This window comes from Anabas testudineus, chromosome 3, assembly GCF_900324465.2.
Source record: "Anabas testudineus chromosome 3, fAnaTes1.2, whole genome shotgun sequence".
In the NCBI taxonomy this organism is placed as follows: domain Eukaryota; kingdom Metazoa; phylum Chordata; class Actinopteri; order Anabantiformes; family Anabantidae; genus Anabas; species Anabas testudineus.
Genome location: NC_046612.1, coordinates 27,018,260 through 27,035,427, shown reverse-complemented (window position 1 = coordinate 27,035,427; position 17,168 = coordinate 27,018,260). Strand labels below are relative to the sequence as shown.

Genomic DNA, 17,168 nt, shown 5'->3' with positions numbered 1-17,168 from the left:
TGCAGATACACTGCCAGTCCAAAACAAAAGTCACCATCTGGATTTAACTAAGCAATAGGTAAGAGCCTCCTCTTGCATAATTACTGCATGGGTGATTATTTTTCAGCTGGCAACACGTTTTGTAACCTTGTTAGTTTGTCTTTGACTCCAGTCCTTCACTGCTCCTCTCCCATAAAATCAACTATCAGCTTCAATGAATAAATAGATGTTTAATGTAATTGTTATCATGTCAGTGCACCTTTAAAGATCCTGTTGATGACTAGCGGTCTGTCTCCATGGATCGAACCTTTTCCTCCCTCCAGAGTAAAACCGACTCCTCCTGCTCCTTTCTCCAGCTCCACACTCACTGGAACTCCCTGCTCCTCGGCTGCAACACAGAATGTGATGAATGCAAACATAGTCTGAATACCTCTTATTGTGCAGCTGAAAAACTGAATGTTTATCACCCACAGAACTTAAAAGGTTTCTGTGGAAAAAAACGAAACACTGGAATAATAACAGTGTCATGGAGAGCCCAACTTTGTGTGTCCAGTGTGACTCACCTGTAGGGTTGGGCTCCTCAGTCTTGCAGCCTCCTCCCTCTCTCCCTTCCTCCTCTGCCCTCTTGCAGACGACCACCACAGCCAGCTTTAAATTACGGGCTTGACGCAGAGCAGCGGTGGCATCGGCGTGAGTGACGCCACGCAGAGTTTGTCCATTTATAGACAGCACTTCGTCTCCTTTCTGAATGGTGCCCTCCTGAGCTGCCAGGCCGCTGGGAAACACTCGGTGGACCTGCAACCAGTGTGACACATACAGGATCAGAGAAACCTAAGTAGTTCACACAGTGGGAAATGCAGAGCGGAGGTAGCATGAAGACTGCAAATCTTCATCCTTTGTTTATGCGAGCAGTCAAGCAAAACACCGCTTTCTTCTGTCTCCTACAGTGTGAATTTGCCTCTACAAATACAAACAAATACACTGATTTCATAAAACATTAACTGAGAGGATTGAGGATTTATACCTCATGCCTTCATCTCATCCACTAATGACAAACTATGCAAAAAGCAACACCTTCCATAAGTTCTTGAAGAACTTCACTGGCTTAAAATTCAATACAGAATGAACTTTATTACAGTAGGAAAAGCAAGCACAGTGGTTTCCAAAATATATGTTAGATCCATATGTGGTGCAGGTGCCTTCAACTACTTCAGGAGAGCTCATGTCATTTGTTGCTGCTTAACATAACAGATATTCACTTGTAATAAAATAAAACCCTGATCTGGTAAGCAGCCCTGTGTCATAATATTTAGATACTGTGTTAAAATTTGAGATACTTATATTTTTACAGTTACTAGTTACTTTTTTCAGCTTTTGAGTTTAAAATGTGATCTAAATGTTCATGTACATTTATGGGTTATTGGCCTATCTGACGGCTCCTACTCCTCGTTCGCAGTGGAGTACTATTACAATAGTTTTTTTTTACTTGCACTGCGAGGTCTCTACTTGAACTTTTACTTTAGTATTCTTGTTTTCTCTAGATGATGCATCTGTTATCATGGTAATAAACAAAACAAGTGCTTCCAAATGATATTATGCATTTTAAAACGTCTCCCACGAAATTCCATTCAACTTCATTGTTTCTGGTGGAGGCAGAAATCACAGAGACAAACAGATACTGTAAGACAAACTCAGGACAAATAAAATGGAAGCTGTCTATACAAACAAGTGCAATCAGGGAGGAGACAGTTACACCAGTCTCTGACTGTTGTCACAGAGGACAGAGAGTCACCCAGTGGGCATCAGGAGGCCATATTTCAGTCTGACGATGTGATCGGTATGAACGTGCGCTGCTTACTGTCAGAGCTTTGCTCTCCAGGTCAGACCCTCCAGCGATGCTAAAGCCCAGTCCAGCTCCCTCCTCCTTGTGCAGAATCACCACTTGGATGTCAACCAGTTGCTGTGGAAAATTATAGAAATATGCATATATTTATATTCACAGTGTGGTTTGTAATACACATATTATGTGGAGCATGTGGTGAGCCCAGATGTCTGGATATCCAAGTTGTCACCAGAAGCCACATAAAACATCCCCTGAGATCACACGCACAGAATAGAAATAGTAACATCAGAGTAATGGAAATTGATAATGCAATTACAATAAAGACAGGTTGGCCTTGTTAGTGATCAGAAATCAGAAACAGCAACAGTACATTACAATTCAATACAATCTGCGCTTACCTCTGGAAACTTTGTACTTTGATTCTCACTTAAAGAGATACATCTTTAAAATGACTAGTAAATTAAATCAAAAAACACATATGCCTGCAAATGTCAAGGTCACTGTGACCTCATGTTCATCCACTCTTGTGAACATGACAGTACAGGAGTGACCTGAAAGAAAGTCTTCAAATGTGGATAAATGATCCGATGTTGTTGGTCACAGGTCAAAGACCAATGTCAGTGTAGCCTCCAGTATGTACATTCTTCTTCCACTCAGTTTAATTCAATTCAGTTCAATTTTATTTGTATAGCGCCAATTCACAACAGAAGTCACCTCAAGGACAAATGAATTACATTTTGCTGATCAAAGGTCAAAGTCACTGTGACCTCATATATGTGCCATATATATCAAAGCTATATCACAGAACATGTTCATATTTTTACCTTCAGTGTCTCTTCATCTAGGGCTTTGACTTCCTGGATCATCCTCTGTATTTCCTGTGAAGGGATGGCTGAGATGACAGACTGAGCACATACAGAGGTGACTGCTGCCTCGCTGTGAGACCCTCCCTCCCCTCGCTCAATGGTACACTCCCTCAGTGTGGCCAAGCTGTGTTTAAAAAGATGAAAACATATCAGTGAGGCTGTAATGTCAAGTAGTCAAGGAGTCTATGACCACTGTGTGTGCCAGCAGTGTATTTAAAATCTCACCACTGCTACTCTGATGAAACAGGAAATGATACTTATTTTCAACAAGAAACCACTTCCTCGTCGATATTAAACAGGCACAGTTAGTCTTCTGTGGCTGTGCTGTTGCTGTTTCTTTCATGTGTTTTCCCGAAATGTGGAAATACCTGAGAGAGAATCCCCTGTCAGCGCTGTCCCCTGCATGCTCAGACTCCTGAGGGTTGGTAAGGTCCGCTGCAGAGGGCTCCTGTGCGTCTTGGGAGCGAGGGTTACCGTGGCAGAGGTGCATGGGCAGAGAACGCATCAATGCCTGTGACATCTGCAACAGAAACAACGCATCAAAATGGAGTGAGATGCAATTCAAGTTTGTTCATCTTGTGGCAAAACAGTGTGAGAACACTCCAAAGACGGTGTAACCAGTGTTTGTTATATATAATAGAAAAAGCAGCAAACAATACATTACTGTTTTCAGAAATACTTTTTTTTTTTTTTGTCAGAACGGTATTTAATCATTTGCCAATTCAGTTTGGATTTTTAAAACTAAGAGATGATGGAAGGTGCCCTGTGGAATCTGGGCTCTCAATGACTGCAAGCATTTCCACTATATTAACATATAATAACAAAGCACAGTACCATAGGAGCTGGCATGTGTTAGATTACCTGGTTGCTGAAGGTGAGAATCTTCTCTATACTCTCTCCCTCCAGGCCTCTCAGGGAGCTGCTGTCTGTGGGTGGAACAGCACTCACTGTCATGCTCAGCAGCTTTCCCTGGCTCTGTGCTACAGACCCCTCTGTCTCCTCTGGAGGACCTTTTCTGTCATCTTGATTGGACCTCACAGATGCTGTATCTGTAGGGGGTAGATCGCTTGACTCTGTGGACCTGCTGAGATCCACATTTTCTATGTCAGACTCCTGTTTGGATAGTAAGACATTTTCATCATCATGGGCTTGAGCTGACTGGGAATCGTTTATCCCTGAGTGCAGATCAGGGCTGCTGGTGTCAGGAGGTGAGAGGTCTGTTGGGGACTGAATGGAGGGAGGTTTGTCTTCAGAAGGCTTGACTGTTGTTTTACTACATGCTTCAGAAGTGGAGGTGACAGCAGGGGAGGAAGCAGAGACAGTGTCTTCTGTCTCTCTAGGGATTTCATGTGAGGCAGGTGGACTCTTGGGCTCCTTCGCCATCACAGGAAGGGAAGTGGAAGGAGACACAGTTCTCCTGTTGTTCCCCTTCTCTAGACCGTCTGAACTCGAAAAAGTCTCAAATGAGTGGATCTTTAGTTTGATTGACATGTTGGCTGCAGGTGAGGCAGCTTTGGCTCCAAAGCTTCTGTTGAAGCCCAAAGAAGACCTCTGCTCTGCAGGTTTACCTGGCTTCTTCTGCTCCTGCTCATCCCGAATTTTCTTCAGACTCTGACGAAACCATGCAGGTTTAGGTGCCACAGGGGGCGCTTTCTTGGATTCTGGAAGAGTTTCAGACTCAGTGTTTTCAGAAGTGATGTTTGACAGAGTATCCAAAGTTACATCTGTGGCAGTGCCATTGAGTTCGGTGGGGTTCTCGTCGTCACTCATGGTGGCCGGCTTGCTATGGACGTTGAGAAGTTGCGAGGGGTCTACAACTCTTCGATGGTGATGTTGGTGGTATATCTCGAACAGCTGTTCTGGGGAGCTGTCTGGAAGGCGAATCCAGGGATCGTGAAGCTGCTCTTGAGTGTTTTGTTCAATGCGAGCCTGCCTCCTAAGTGCTCCTCTCTTTGGCTGTGAGCAGAGCACGGCTGATGAATCAGCTGTTGATACAGAAGACAGTTATAGAGTCTGAGAGGTGGTCATGTGGCAAGCTCATTAACAATTTCTGTGTAGTGTAGTGCTCAAAGCTGCTATCAGAACATATCCAACATATCCACAATGACAAGTAGCAGTACAATGTCTTACATGTGAACCAACTTAGTTTTCTATGCTAATTATCAGTAAGAAGATGAAAAGTCATAGAACCACTAAATGTATTCCACTTCACCCTGACATTCACAAATGTCTGTAAGGAATATTGTGAATTCATCCTACAGACAGATTTATTGTCTAGAAACTAACAATGTACAAAATTTCATGGCAACCTGTTCAATTTCACTGAAAGACTATAAGTAAACCTCATCGATCTCTCAGAAAAATAAAGGCTCTTTAAAAGGATCTGTACATTCTCCTGTTCAGACATTAGAACTGTTCCAGTTGAGTTGCCCAGTGGCCACAGGTCAGAATGTGCTACTACACCTTGCATTAGTGAATGTGATGAGGAACTTCCTGAAAAAGAGAGGCGAACTCTCACTTAAGTTCCCCTAAATAACAAAACAACAACAACAGCAAAAAACATATGCACAGTACAATCTGTGCGTATGTGCATTTAGATTATGTAGCTGGAATTTAATTGCTATCATTTTTTTTTTTATGTCAAAAAACAACCAACCTTACTTAGGATATCTCCTACGTTTACCCACTAATATTTTATTTTTAAATATTTTTTTGGAGCAAGACACATTAGCAGTACTTTTACTCATAAAATGAACTCTATTCTATAAATTGTGGCTAACCCAGTGTGTTGGGTGTGGTGACTAAATCTGGAAATACTACCTTAAAACATGTGATGCCACACTTGTTCATTTAGGATCATTTCGACAACATCAAACTGAGCTGTGTGATTTCTGGTGGAGGTCTGGCAGGTGGAAATCAGCACTAGTGCAGCCCTAGACGACCTCCATCATGTCCTGATTAAACTTTACAGACAAATCCAGCCTTGAACAGGAAGTCAACCTCAGTTACACTGTGCTTTCCACTGAAATGAACACCACCAGGTTTAGACAACTGTCTAAACAACCGCCTATTACTGTGGTTGCATTCAGGTGCTTAAATGTAAGGTAATAATACTTGTCTCCTACCTGCGTGTAGTCTGCTGTCAGTGCAGGCTGCAGAGTCTGGATAAGTGAAGTCTTTTTCACTCCCCTCTGACTGTTCTCTTATTCGTTCTCCTTCCTGCCACACAAACAGGAAGTATTGTGTCACTGTAGCTTCTCTAGCAGCAACCACAGAAAAGTGCAATAATCTACTCTGTTTCCGCTCAGACATTCCTCCACAGTCATCCACTGCTTTCACAGTGTTTGAGTGTTTCATTCAGCCAGTAACAGGCCCATGGCCTAAGCGATGACAAGCGTGGTGCATGCAGACACAGAAGATGCATTTTTTAGCATGTAGGCATACACACAAACACACAAAATGGATGACAAGCATGACTGAAATCATAAGATGGTGGTAAAGATAAGAGAAGTATGATAATATGCATTTCAATGACTGAATGATGTCTCAATGCCATCTAATGTACTCACAGAGAGAGGCATATAGTACATACCTATGCTAAATCACAAAAAAGGTGAGTACACCTGAATTTTACACTGCAGTGAATTAAGTTCACGTTGGTAAATTCCTCAGGTCACAATATACAGTGTTCAAAAAAGGTCTTGAATAACAAAGTCTTTAAGTTAAAATTTGTATAAGTCGTTCAGAATAAAGTTACATAACAATGTTTAGCTTCAAAAATGAAAGTGAAAAACTGAAATCACAATATCATCATTTTTGTGTAAAATTTCATCACAGTAACCAATAATGAGATTTAAGTGTGTGTGGCCCGTCCATGCCTGTATGCACTCCAACAATGTCTGGACATGCTCCTGATGAGGCAGCAAATGGAGTTCTAGGGCATCTTCTCCCAGACATGGGTTAGGGAATCCGTGAGCTCCTGGACAGTCTGCGTAATGTGCCATAGGTGCTCAATTGGATTTAGGTGAGGAAAATGTTAGGGCCGGTTGACATAACCGACCACATAAGGCCGGGCATTGACCTGCACCAGGAGGAAACTGTCTCCTGTTAGAGGTCATTTTGTAGGACTCTTGCAGTACTGGCCCTGTTGCTGCGTTGTTGCCCTTCTACAGCCCTATCCAGCTCACCTGGTATCCTCTCCAGGCTCTTGAAACTGTGCTGGAAGACACAATAAACCTTCTTGAAACACATCTGAACACTGGAATAACTGGACGACCTGTGCAACCTGATTAGGCTGCAGGTAAAGCCTAATGCTACCAGTTGTGACGAAAGCACTAGATAACACAAAACCTGAGAACAACAGTTTCATGTCAGGAAGGAAAGGAGCGAGCGTCTGTTTGTGGCAACAACAAGTTTAACCAAGTTGGTGTTATACTGTGATAATGAAGTGCTCCCTTAAACGTTGTGAGAATTGTGCATACAGTACCAAAATTCAGTGCCAGTGCAGAAAGTAGTGTGCCTGTTATTAAATGAGTTTTCATTAACCTTCACTCTATTTTAATTGAGGTGTATGGGATGTAGAGACTGCAGAAAGAAGGGGATGTAAAAGCCTTTGACTGTTAAAAACATTATCAGCTGTAATACATTGTTCTGCAAAATCGCCCAATCGCAATGTTCTGGTCTGGTGATGCAGCTGTACAACCACTTCAACAACATTTTGAAATCTGGTTGAATAAAATTACACAAGAAGTGTGGACAGCAATGTCCTCATACTTTAGAGCAGCGGTATTCAACTGAAGTTTAAAGAGGTCTGGTTACACAAATTGTTTGGAAGCAAAGGTCCAGAAGATTATAATGTCTAACTATTTACTGCGATATATTATCAAGTAGCCTGCGTGTAATCAATACCTGACTGTGAAATCAAATTAATTCAGTACAATTCAAAAACCTTTTGACAATTTTATTCTTATGTAACATTAAACAGAGCATGTGGCTCAAGATCCTGGTGGACTGGTCATACTGGACTCTGAGACTAGCAACTCGCAGTGATTGCACTTCAGATTTGAGTGGGTATGTGTGTTCAAAACCTTTGTGTTTTGCCTCATAATGGTTTAGTGCTCCCAGTGGGTAATATGCACAGAAAGGAGTCTGTTCATTCTGGATTAAAAACTCTATATTCACTGTCCACTTTTCTCTTTTTGGACATTTTTATATTTATCTCTTCCTTTTTCAGTCTCACCGTCACCATCACTCTCCTCTCTGTCGTCTGTCTCTCTCCTCTCTCTCGTCTGTGTCTCTCCTCTCTGTCGTCTGTACCTCTCCTCTCTGTCGTCTGTCTCTCTCTCCTCTCTGTCGTCTGTATCTCTCTCCTCTCTGTCGTCTGTCTCTCTCCTCTCTGTCGTCTGTATCTCTCCTCTCTGTCGTCTGTCTCTCTCCTCTCTGTCGTCTGTCTCTCTCCTCTCTGTCGTCTGTATCTCTGTCCTCTCTGTCGTTTTTAACGTGTTGTTGTACAGTCTGGTCTTCATAGAGGGGGGTTAGGGGGTGTTTTACGGGGCTTGTGCGGCTTTTGTGTCCGACCGGCATTCGCTGGTCGTCGTGCAGGTGGAGGTGGAGGTATGCTCTTCACCGAGCTGAAGCACGCCCTGAAAGTGGCCGCTGCCTGTATTAAATCAGCTGCAAAGGATGAACGGCTCCGTCGTTCTTTTCCTCGACAGCGTTGATAAAGTTCACCGCCTGGTTGAAAGTGGTGTTGTGATCAGTGACTCCTTTGTTTCTGTGTCTCCTCTCACTCAGCCCTCTAAGACAGTGACTCTGTCTAATGTTCCACCGTTTATCAGTGACGAGCTGCTGTGCAGAGAGTTGTCCCGACACGGGAAGATAGTGTCTCCTTTACGGAGGTTACCGTCAGGATGTACACAGCCAGAACTGCGTCACGTCATCTCCCACAGATGTCAGGTCTACATGGTTCTGAACAATAAGGACAAAGAACTGAACCTGGTGCTAAAGCTGAGGGTTGATGATTTTGATTATGTTCTGTTTGTGACATCTGAGACCATGAAGTGCTTTGGCTGTGTGAGGGGCGGACATCTCATCAGGGCCCGTCCTGAGAAGGCCGCAGGGCAGGTCTGATGGTGTCCATGATGGGGTGGAGCAGCATGTAGGGGGCAAAGGAGGGCAGGAGGTGGGCGGGCAGGAGCAAGGTGGAGGTGAAGGACAGCAGAATGAGCCTGTGGCAGGTGTCCTGGGGGGTGACCAGGCTGAGGTGGTGGTGACTGATGCTGGTGATCACACATCAGTTGTAGAGACAGCAAGTACAGGTGAGGGGGTGACGTGTGCTGAGGAGCTGAGGTCTGAACAGGAAGCAGTGATGGACGAAGGGGACAGTTGTAAAACAGTAACAGGGGGAAAGAGGAGAAGTAAATCTAATGTGAGCAGCTCCCAGGACCAGCCTGGGGCTGTGAAAAAGGTCAGAGGTAGAGGCCTGAGGAGCCTGAAGGTGGCCGAGTCGGACTGTAGTGGGGTCGACGACTCTCCCGGCACTGACGCTGAGATGTCTGGTTCTAATTCCTCCCAGTCTCAGAGACTGAGAGCGTACAGTGAACTGTTTCTATTACGAACTAAGAACTTTGAAGATTATTTTTCTGATAAAGAACTGTTTGTGACCTCAGTCCGTGTTCAGATGAGGAGCAGAGGTAAAGGAGGCTACACGGACCAGGAGATTTACAGACTTAAGAAAATAGTGTTCAAGCTGAGCCAGGAACTTGGGTGGGAGCCAGGGTGATGGAGGGTTGTTCTAAATGCTCACTCCCTGCCCTGGTTTTCCTGCTGTTGTTCTGTGGTTGTTTTCTCTTCTCTCTCCCCATGACTACTTTCAAAATTGGCACCTTGAATCTGAACGGGGCCAGAGACCTGAAGAAGAGAATGGTTTTATATGAACTAATGAAACCGAATCACATCGACGTGATGTTAATACAAGAAACACACAGTGACAGCAGTAATGAGGTTGACTGGCACAGGGAGTGGCCTGGGCTGGTGGTACTGAGCCATGGCAGCAGCAACAGTGGGGGTGTCGGTATCCTGTTTTCTGGATCCTGCCCTCCTGTCTCCTTCACTACATCTGAAGTGGTTCCTGGCAGACTGCTGGTGGTACAGGCAGTGTTTGAACGTACCAAAGTGCTCTTGGTCAATGTTTACGCTCCTAATACAGGAGCGTAGAGACTCCTGCTCCTCAATGGAGTGAACTCTGTTCTAATTCACTGTAACTGCGAAGATTGTATATTCTTAGGTGGTGATTTTAACTGTACTGAGAACGACCGTCTAGACAGGAACCACATCGAGCCTCATCCTGCATCTAGGCGTGTTTTACAACAGGTCACTGAAGCTCATGAGCTGGTTGATGTCTGGAGGAGCTTCCACGGCTCTGACAGACAATACACATGGTCCCATGTGAGAGATGGCACGATCTCCTTAGCGAGACTGGAACATTTTTATTCCTTTAAGCATCACACCTGTTGGTTTTACCGATCACTCCATGGTTTTGTGTCATGTTTTTATTAATAACATTAAGACCAGGAGCGCATACTGGATTTTTAATGATTCACTGTTGCTGGATGAGTGTTTTATAGATGGTTTTAGGTTCTTTTGGAAGACTTTTAAAACCCAGAAATCTGATCTTACACAGTGGTGGGACTGTGGCAAAGTCCAGATCAAGCAATTCTGCCGACAGTACACTCTCAATGTCACTAGGGACATTACCAGGTCGATTGAGGCTCTGGAGAGTGATATTGTGGAACTGCAACTTTTGGCAGATTCCACAGGAAACACGAGACACCTTGACATCCTCAAATCCAAAAAGGCTCTTCTTGCCAGCCTACTGGGCACCAGAACACAAGGGGCACTAGTCCGGTGCAGATTCTAGGCTGTCGCAGAGATGGATGCTCCCTCCCGCTTTTTCTTCAGTCTGGAAAAGAGGAATGGCCAGAGCAGGTACATCCACAGCCTGCGCTCCTCTGTAGGGGCTGTACTGACGAAACCTGGTCACATCAGGGGGGTGGGGGGTGGAGTTCTACAGAGACCTGTACAGCAGTGAGTACACTGAGGACTTTCTGTGTACGAGACTTTCTGTGGTGAACTTCCCCAGGCCTCTGAGGAGGTTAACGTGACGCTCGGCGTACCTCTGTCCTTGCAGGAGCTGTCTGTATCGGAGTGTTTTTCAGTCCTGGCGACTGTTAGGGTGGAGGAGGCTGGAGCCTTCTGTCTCCCTGTACTGGCTCCTGGCTGAGCCCCTGCTATGCGCGGCCCGGTTGGACGTCCACGATGGCTCCACTCTGCTTTGCTCTCTTCTGGCCTGACAACGCTGATGCGACTGGTTCACGTGGCTGGTCCTGAGTATGAAGGGAGGGCGGGCTCCTGGGCTCGATGGTCTCTCGGTTGAGTTCTTCAAGGCTTTTTGGCCTGAGCTGGGGCAAGATCTGCTCGGTGTTGTTGCTGAAAGCTAAGCGGAGAACTTAGGAGGTTTGGTCTCAGCCCTGGTTTGATTGCTATGATCAAGGTTCTGTACCAGGACATTGAGAGTGTACTGAAGGTCAATGGTGAGCTGAGCGCTCCTTTTAAAGTGCGACGAGGCATCAGACAGGGCTGCTCGCTCTCAGGGATGCCGTACGCCCTGTCCATAGAGCCTCTTTTATGTCAGGTCCGGTCCTCCATTAGTGGTTTGGTTTTACCCAATTGTACGGCCCACCCTGTGCTGTCGGCCTATTCAGAGGATATTGTTGTTCTCGTTAAGTCACAAACAGAGATCCGTACTTTAGAAAACATAGTAACGGCTTTTAGCACTGTCTCATCTGCTAAGGTCAACTGGCACAAAAGTGCAGCGTTGGCTGTCCGCGGCTGGAGGAGTGGGCTTCCCACTCTACCGGGGGGTCTCACCTGGCAGAGGGGGGGGTTTAAATACATGGGTGTGCAATTGGGGAATGAGGAGAGTATGAATTGGAACTGGTCTGGTGTTGTGGAGAAGGTGGAGGGGAGGTTACAAAAGTGGAGGTGGTTACTGCCACAGATGTCGTACAGGGGGAGGGCTCTGGTGATCAACAACTTGGTGGCCAGTGGGCTCTGGCACCGCCTGGCCTGTGTGGACCCTCCTGTTGATCTTCTCAAAGAAGATCAACAGGTGGGTTCAGTCCATCGTTGTGAATTTTTTCTGGGACCAGCTTCACTCGGTGCCACAGTGTGTTTTGTTTTTACCCAAGGATCAAGGCGGTCAAGGTCTGATCCACTTGTCCAGCAGAGTGTCCGCTTTCAGACTGCAGTTTGTCCAAAGGTTTCTCTCTGGACCTGAGGATGTGGTCTGGAGACCCGTGGCCTCTGCCATTCTACAGACCGCTGGCACACTTCACCTGGACTCTGCGCTGTTTCTAATGGACTCCACTAGTTGTGATGTTTCGGTTTTACCTGTATTTTATCGGAGTGTTTTTCGGTCCTGGCGACTGTTGTGGTGGAGGAGGCTGGAGCCTTCTGTCTCCCTGTACCGGCTCCTGGCTGAGCCCCTGCTATGCGCGGCCCGGTTGGACGTCCACGATGGTTCCACTCTGCTTTGCTCTCTTCTGGCCTGACAACGCTGATGCGCCTGGTTCACGTGGCTGGTCCTGACCTGGGAAACGCACTGGCCGTGGCCTCGGCTTTGGGTCTGAGATCAGCCCGGGTTTCAGAGAGGATTTTGGGACTGGTCCTGTCTAGACTGTCTGCTGATGAATGACGGATGCTGCAGGATTACTGCAGTGGCGTGGAGAACTTGGTTTTACTTTGGACTTTAGAGACTCGACCAGGTGCTTTGACCTCTACACCATCACGGGGAAGACGCCTGCTGTGTCGTGGAGTTGAATAGAGTCCAGCTGGGGGTCAGGGTGGACACAGTGTGGAGGAGGAGGCTGTCCCACGCCGTTGGTCTACACCCGACATGGAGGGTTCTCTATAAGCCCCCCCTGAACAAGAGAACTGGAGATCTTCAGTGGCGGATCTTGCACTGGGGCAATCGCAGTGAATTCATTCACCAGCAGGATCAATCCGGAGGTTTCCTGCGCCTGTGTGCACTGTGGTCTACCGGAGACTGTTTTCCACTGTTTTATGGACTGTGACCGGCTGCGTGAGCTGTTTGAGTTGTTGACTGTGCTTTTTGAAGGTTTTAGTGAAACTTGGACCACGACTGTTTTTATCATTGGGGCTGGGTACCGCAGAGCAGATAACACGAAGTGGCAACTGCTGAACTTCTTGTCCGGCCAGGCCAAACTTGCAATTTACAAGACCAGGAAGGCCGAGGGTCAGGAGGTCACCTCTGTGCCCGATTGTGGCTGGATTTTAAGTTCTATAAGTTCATGAACAATCTGCTGGGTTTTGTTCAGCAGTGGTGCTACGACGATGTCCTCTGCTCTGTGGTGGAGGACGACCTTGTGTTTAACACTGTTCTTGAGGGATTAGTTTATTTTCACCAGAGGCTGAACCCTCTATTTATTGATGTGTTTATTTATCTTGTGTTGTTTGATGTCATGTTTATGATGTTTTGGTCCGTGGCACGTTTTTATTTGTCGGTTTATTTACTCTGAATATTTTGTAATAAAGGGTTTTGAATTCTCACTCGTCTTTGTCGTCTGTCTCTCTCCCTCTCTCCTCCCTGTCGTCTGTCTCTCTCCTCTCTGTCGTCTGTATCTCTCCTCTCTGTCGTCTGTCTCTCTCCTATGGAGTGGCTCTGGCTTGGGGTGGCTGTGGCTCAATAGGTAGCGCAGTTGACTGCCAGTCACAGGATTGGTGGTTTGATTCCTGGCTGCCCTGTCACATCCCAAAGTGTTCTTGGGCAACATATTGAACCCCTAGTTGCCCCCGGTGAGTTAGGTCAATTGCATAGTAGCTGTGTGAATGTGTGTGAATGAGAAGCAGTGTAAAGCACTTTAAGTACCAGCTAGGTAGAAAAGCGCTATATTAGTGCAGACCATTTACCATTCCTCTCTGTCGTCTGTATCTCTCTCCTCTCTGTCGTCTGTATCTCTCTCCTCTCTGTCGTCTGTATCTCTCTCCTCTCTGTCGTCTGTATCCCCCCTTTCTGTCTCTCTGTTATCACCGTTTTTCTTTATTAATTCTTTCCAACACCAACTTTCTCTCATCTACTATTAAGTCGTTAATTTTACCGCCTGTGATCCACAGAATCGATTGGCTAAGTGAAGTCACGTGGGACGGCTTAACTCACATTCAAATGGTCAATGCGTTCTCGCTTCCACAAAATAACTATTGTAAAGATCACAATAGCTGCGCCAATTAAAATTAAGGTGTCCCGCTAGATTTGGAATCAAAATGTTCAGTTGGGTCTGTAGCTCTGGGTCCGCTGACCGCGGCCCACCTGTTAGTGACCCCTGCTTAAGACCATAGTGTGCAAAAGCTAGAGCAAGTACTTATTCCGGAGTACCTGAAAAAGCTGCACACACTTGAGTAAACTTTTATTTAACAGTGAAGGCAATGCTAATAAATAATCTCCCAATGATTAAAAGATTCATACGATTCATACTCTTTTTGTTTCTTTGTTTGTTATTTTTATATGTGCATGTTTGCAAGATGTATAACTATAAAGCACTAAAACTTTTAGTTACAACTTGTAAACTCTTATGCTGGTTGCAGTACTACAGAGTAATAACAATGTACATATAGAAAAGCACATCACTGAAACAAAAAATTATAAAATGACATACAACAAATCCTGTGCTGCCTATAACTGATTTTTCAACTTAGCATTCCAAGAAATCATAAAAACCAACAGGCATTCCACATGCTTTCACTAGCAAAACACTGAAAGCCACATTATTTCACATACAGTCCGTAAGAGTAACCTCAGGATCTTTCGTAAGGCCTTGTAAATACTGCTGAACAACTGCAGACAGTGGAAGGAGAGGAGCATGTTGCATGTTATTTTATTTCGAATGAGCAAGGTTAGTAAATTTAGGGGAACATGATTAGTATCATGAGCAGTACAATCATCACACATCAACTAAATGACATAGCTGTGAGCGGATATCAGCCACCTCGCCTTCTCTTCCCTTTTGAAGACAGAAGTCAGAGTAGAAATGGCAACACGTCTTAATGAGATACAGTTGACAGCTTCCTTATATGGGCACTGGTACTATTAGCAGTATCAGACAGTACTGACATATATATATATATATATATATATATATATATATATATATATATATATATATATATATATATATATATATATATATATATATATATATATATATGTATGTATGTATATATATGTATATGTGTGTGTAAGAATGTATCTATGTAATTTATATATATATATATATATAGATAAAAAGCAAATGCTTTTATCCAAAGCAACTTACAAGGATAGGTTAGGCGTAAGGAGGTCTTGCCTAAGGATCCCTACTGGAGGTAGGCTACAGATGGGATTTGAACCCAGTCTCCCACATGGGAAGTGGTGTTCCTGTGATGTTTGCCAGCTGTGTGTTTAGAGGGTTGTACTGTACCTGGCAGCTTGTGTGTGATGATGGCTCCAGTCCTTCTCTCACTGGGGATCCTCTGCTGGAGCCACTGGAGTCGCCATTATAACCATCCTCGCTGGTCACATCTTGAGGCCAGCAGTACCGGTGTGGAGCAGCACGCACTCTGAGGTTGGACTGCAGACACACACACACACACACACACACACACACACACACACACACACACACACACAGACACAGAGCAAATGATCTGCTGTCATTGCAATAATATAGTACATTTGTAGAGGAAATGCTCCTCAGACATTAAACTATTCTTTTGAGTGAAGGCTGCAATGATGTCAACTTTTGTCAGAGGACAGAGGGCCTCTGTTGACTCTTGAAACCTTTCCTTTGTCTTAGTGATCCACGTATAATTGGGCAAAAAATTTTCTTAAAACCATCTCTGTCCCCCAAAAACCCAGTATTGAATTCAAACAAAAACACCAGGATTACAGAATAGATGGAAAGATGAATGAATCTGTGGACGTAGTACCTTGTTGCCCCTGAAGGCCAAATCCAGAGCCAGCTGACTGGAAATGTTGGCAACAGAAGAGTTGTATGGGATGTTATAGTCTTCATCAGGATACACAGGCACTGACTGTCTGTTGTCGGACCACATCTCTGTCATAGACTACAGGACACGATAAGATAAGATGAGCATAACAATCAACAATCAATTTTCAAAATTGAAAATTGATTTAGACACATTTTAAACAGGAACAATGGTAATACCTGTGGCAGTGGTTAGTTGTACAGTAGCTTTTAGAATACTGATCCTATAAACTGTGGTATAAGTTTTAGCACTCTCCATAGAGCTGCAGCATGTTTGGTTACCTTGGGTGTGTCTAAGCTGTGAACGCGTCCTGATGGGTTATGGTGTGTGTTGTGGAGGTTGTGGATGGTGAGGCAGCGGTTGTGGTGGTGACTGTTGGTGTTGTCGCTGCAGGAGCGGGTCATGGTTTTCTGCACTCTTCGAGCCATCAGCTGACTGAAGCTCCTCCCCAGACAACGCTCACACCTGTGTCGACTGTGAGAGCAAGACTCTGGTCTACGCAGGCCTGGGAATGAAAAATAGAGATTCTAAACATATCATGAGTGATTAGAAAACTACAATTAAATGATAAAGCTTGTTGCTGATCAGTGTGATTTATGGTTGACTTCAGGTTAACTAAAATGTATTGACTCACATGTAGTGAGGGTAAATGAAGGCTTTAAAACATTTGTGTTTTAAATAAACTGAGCCTGACATCACAATGAATTGATTCACCTTTAGCCATGTTTTAACTTAAATCACAAAATAAAGGAATATTATTAAAAATATGAATGTCCCTAATTTAATGAGCTTGTTCAGCACTGATTAGTGTGCCACTGATAGCATTTTAAAAATAGGAACAGGATTTGTACTGAGAAATAAGTGTAATTGGTGTCTGTGGTTATATTTGTCAAACCTAAAGGGGGCATTTAAGATGACTTAACTGATTTAACAATTAGAAATATTTTTCTCCTTACTAGAACTATGAAACTGTTGCAGTTGTCTTTTGTAGCGTATTTGGAAGTGTAAGAAAATAACTGTGATTATGTCACTCAGGTCATGTAATGACATAGCTACAGAGCAAAACACATTAATCACATGTGTGTAACCATGTAAATGAAGAGGATGTCGATATCATAGGTGTGTGCTGAAATATGCATGACATTACGTCATCAAGATTTTCATGACATGCAAATGTGTAACAGGCAGTAAGCAAACTTCCGAAATGCAGGGTTAGGGTTTTTAGAGAGTGAACACAAGAAACTACTATTTATTTTACACAGCTGTCCCCGATTGCAATTGCAGCACACATTTATTATTATTATGAGTATAACTATCTATACTACTATAGTATAACTATGTATGATAAATAAACTAATCAGAAAAGTCACAGCATCCAA

General features: G+C 44.4%; 1 protein-coding gene across 2 annotated transcripts in view; it reads right to left on the bottom strand.

The window, feature by feature from the left end:
* The window catches only part of il16 (interleukin 16), a 43,020-nt gene that overhangs the window by 2,196 nt on the left and 23,656 nt on the right, over nt 1-17,168 (bottom strand). For both annotated transcript variants that reach the window (XM_026378984.1, XM_026378985.1), the window contains exons 16-25: nt 16,071-16,294; nt 15,730-15,867; nt 15,222-15,371; nt 5,814-5,907; nt 3,550-4,673; nt 3,057-3,208; nt 2,647-2,812; nt 1,838-1,939; nt 543-774; nt 239-367 (exon numbers count right to left, since the gene is read on the bottom strand). In XM_026378984.1, the coding sequence (XP_026234769.1) occupies nt 239-367; nt 543-774; nt 1,838-1,939; nt 2,647-2,812; nt 3,057-3,208; nt 3,550-4,673; nt 5,814-5,907; nt 15,222-15,371; nt 15,730-15,867; nt 16,071-16,294 (2,511 nt within the window). The remainder of the gene's footprint in view (nt 1-238; nt 368-542; nt 775-1,837; nt 1,940-2,646; nt 2,813-3,056; nt 3,209-3,549; nt 4,674-5,813; nt 5,908-15,221; nt 15,372-15,729; nt 15,868-16,070; nt 16,295-17,168) is intronic.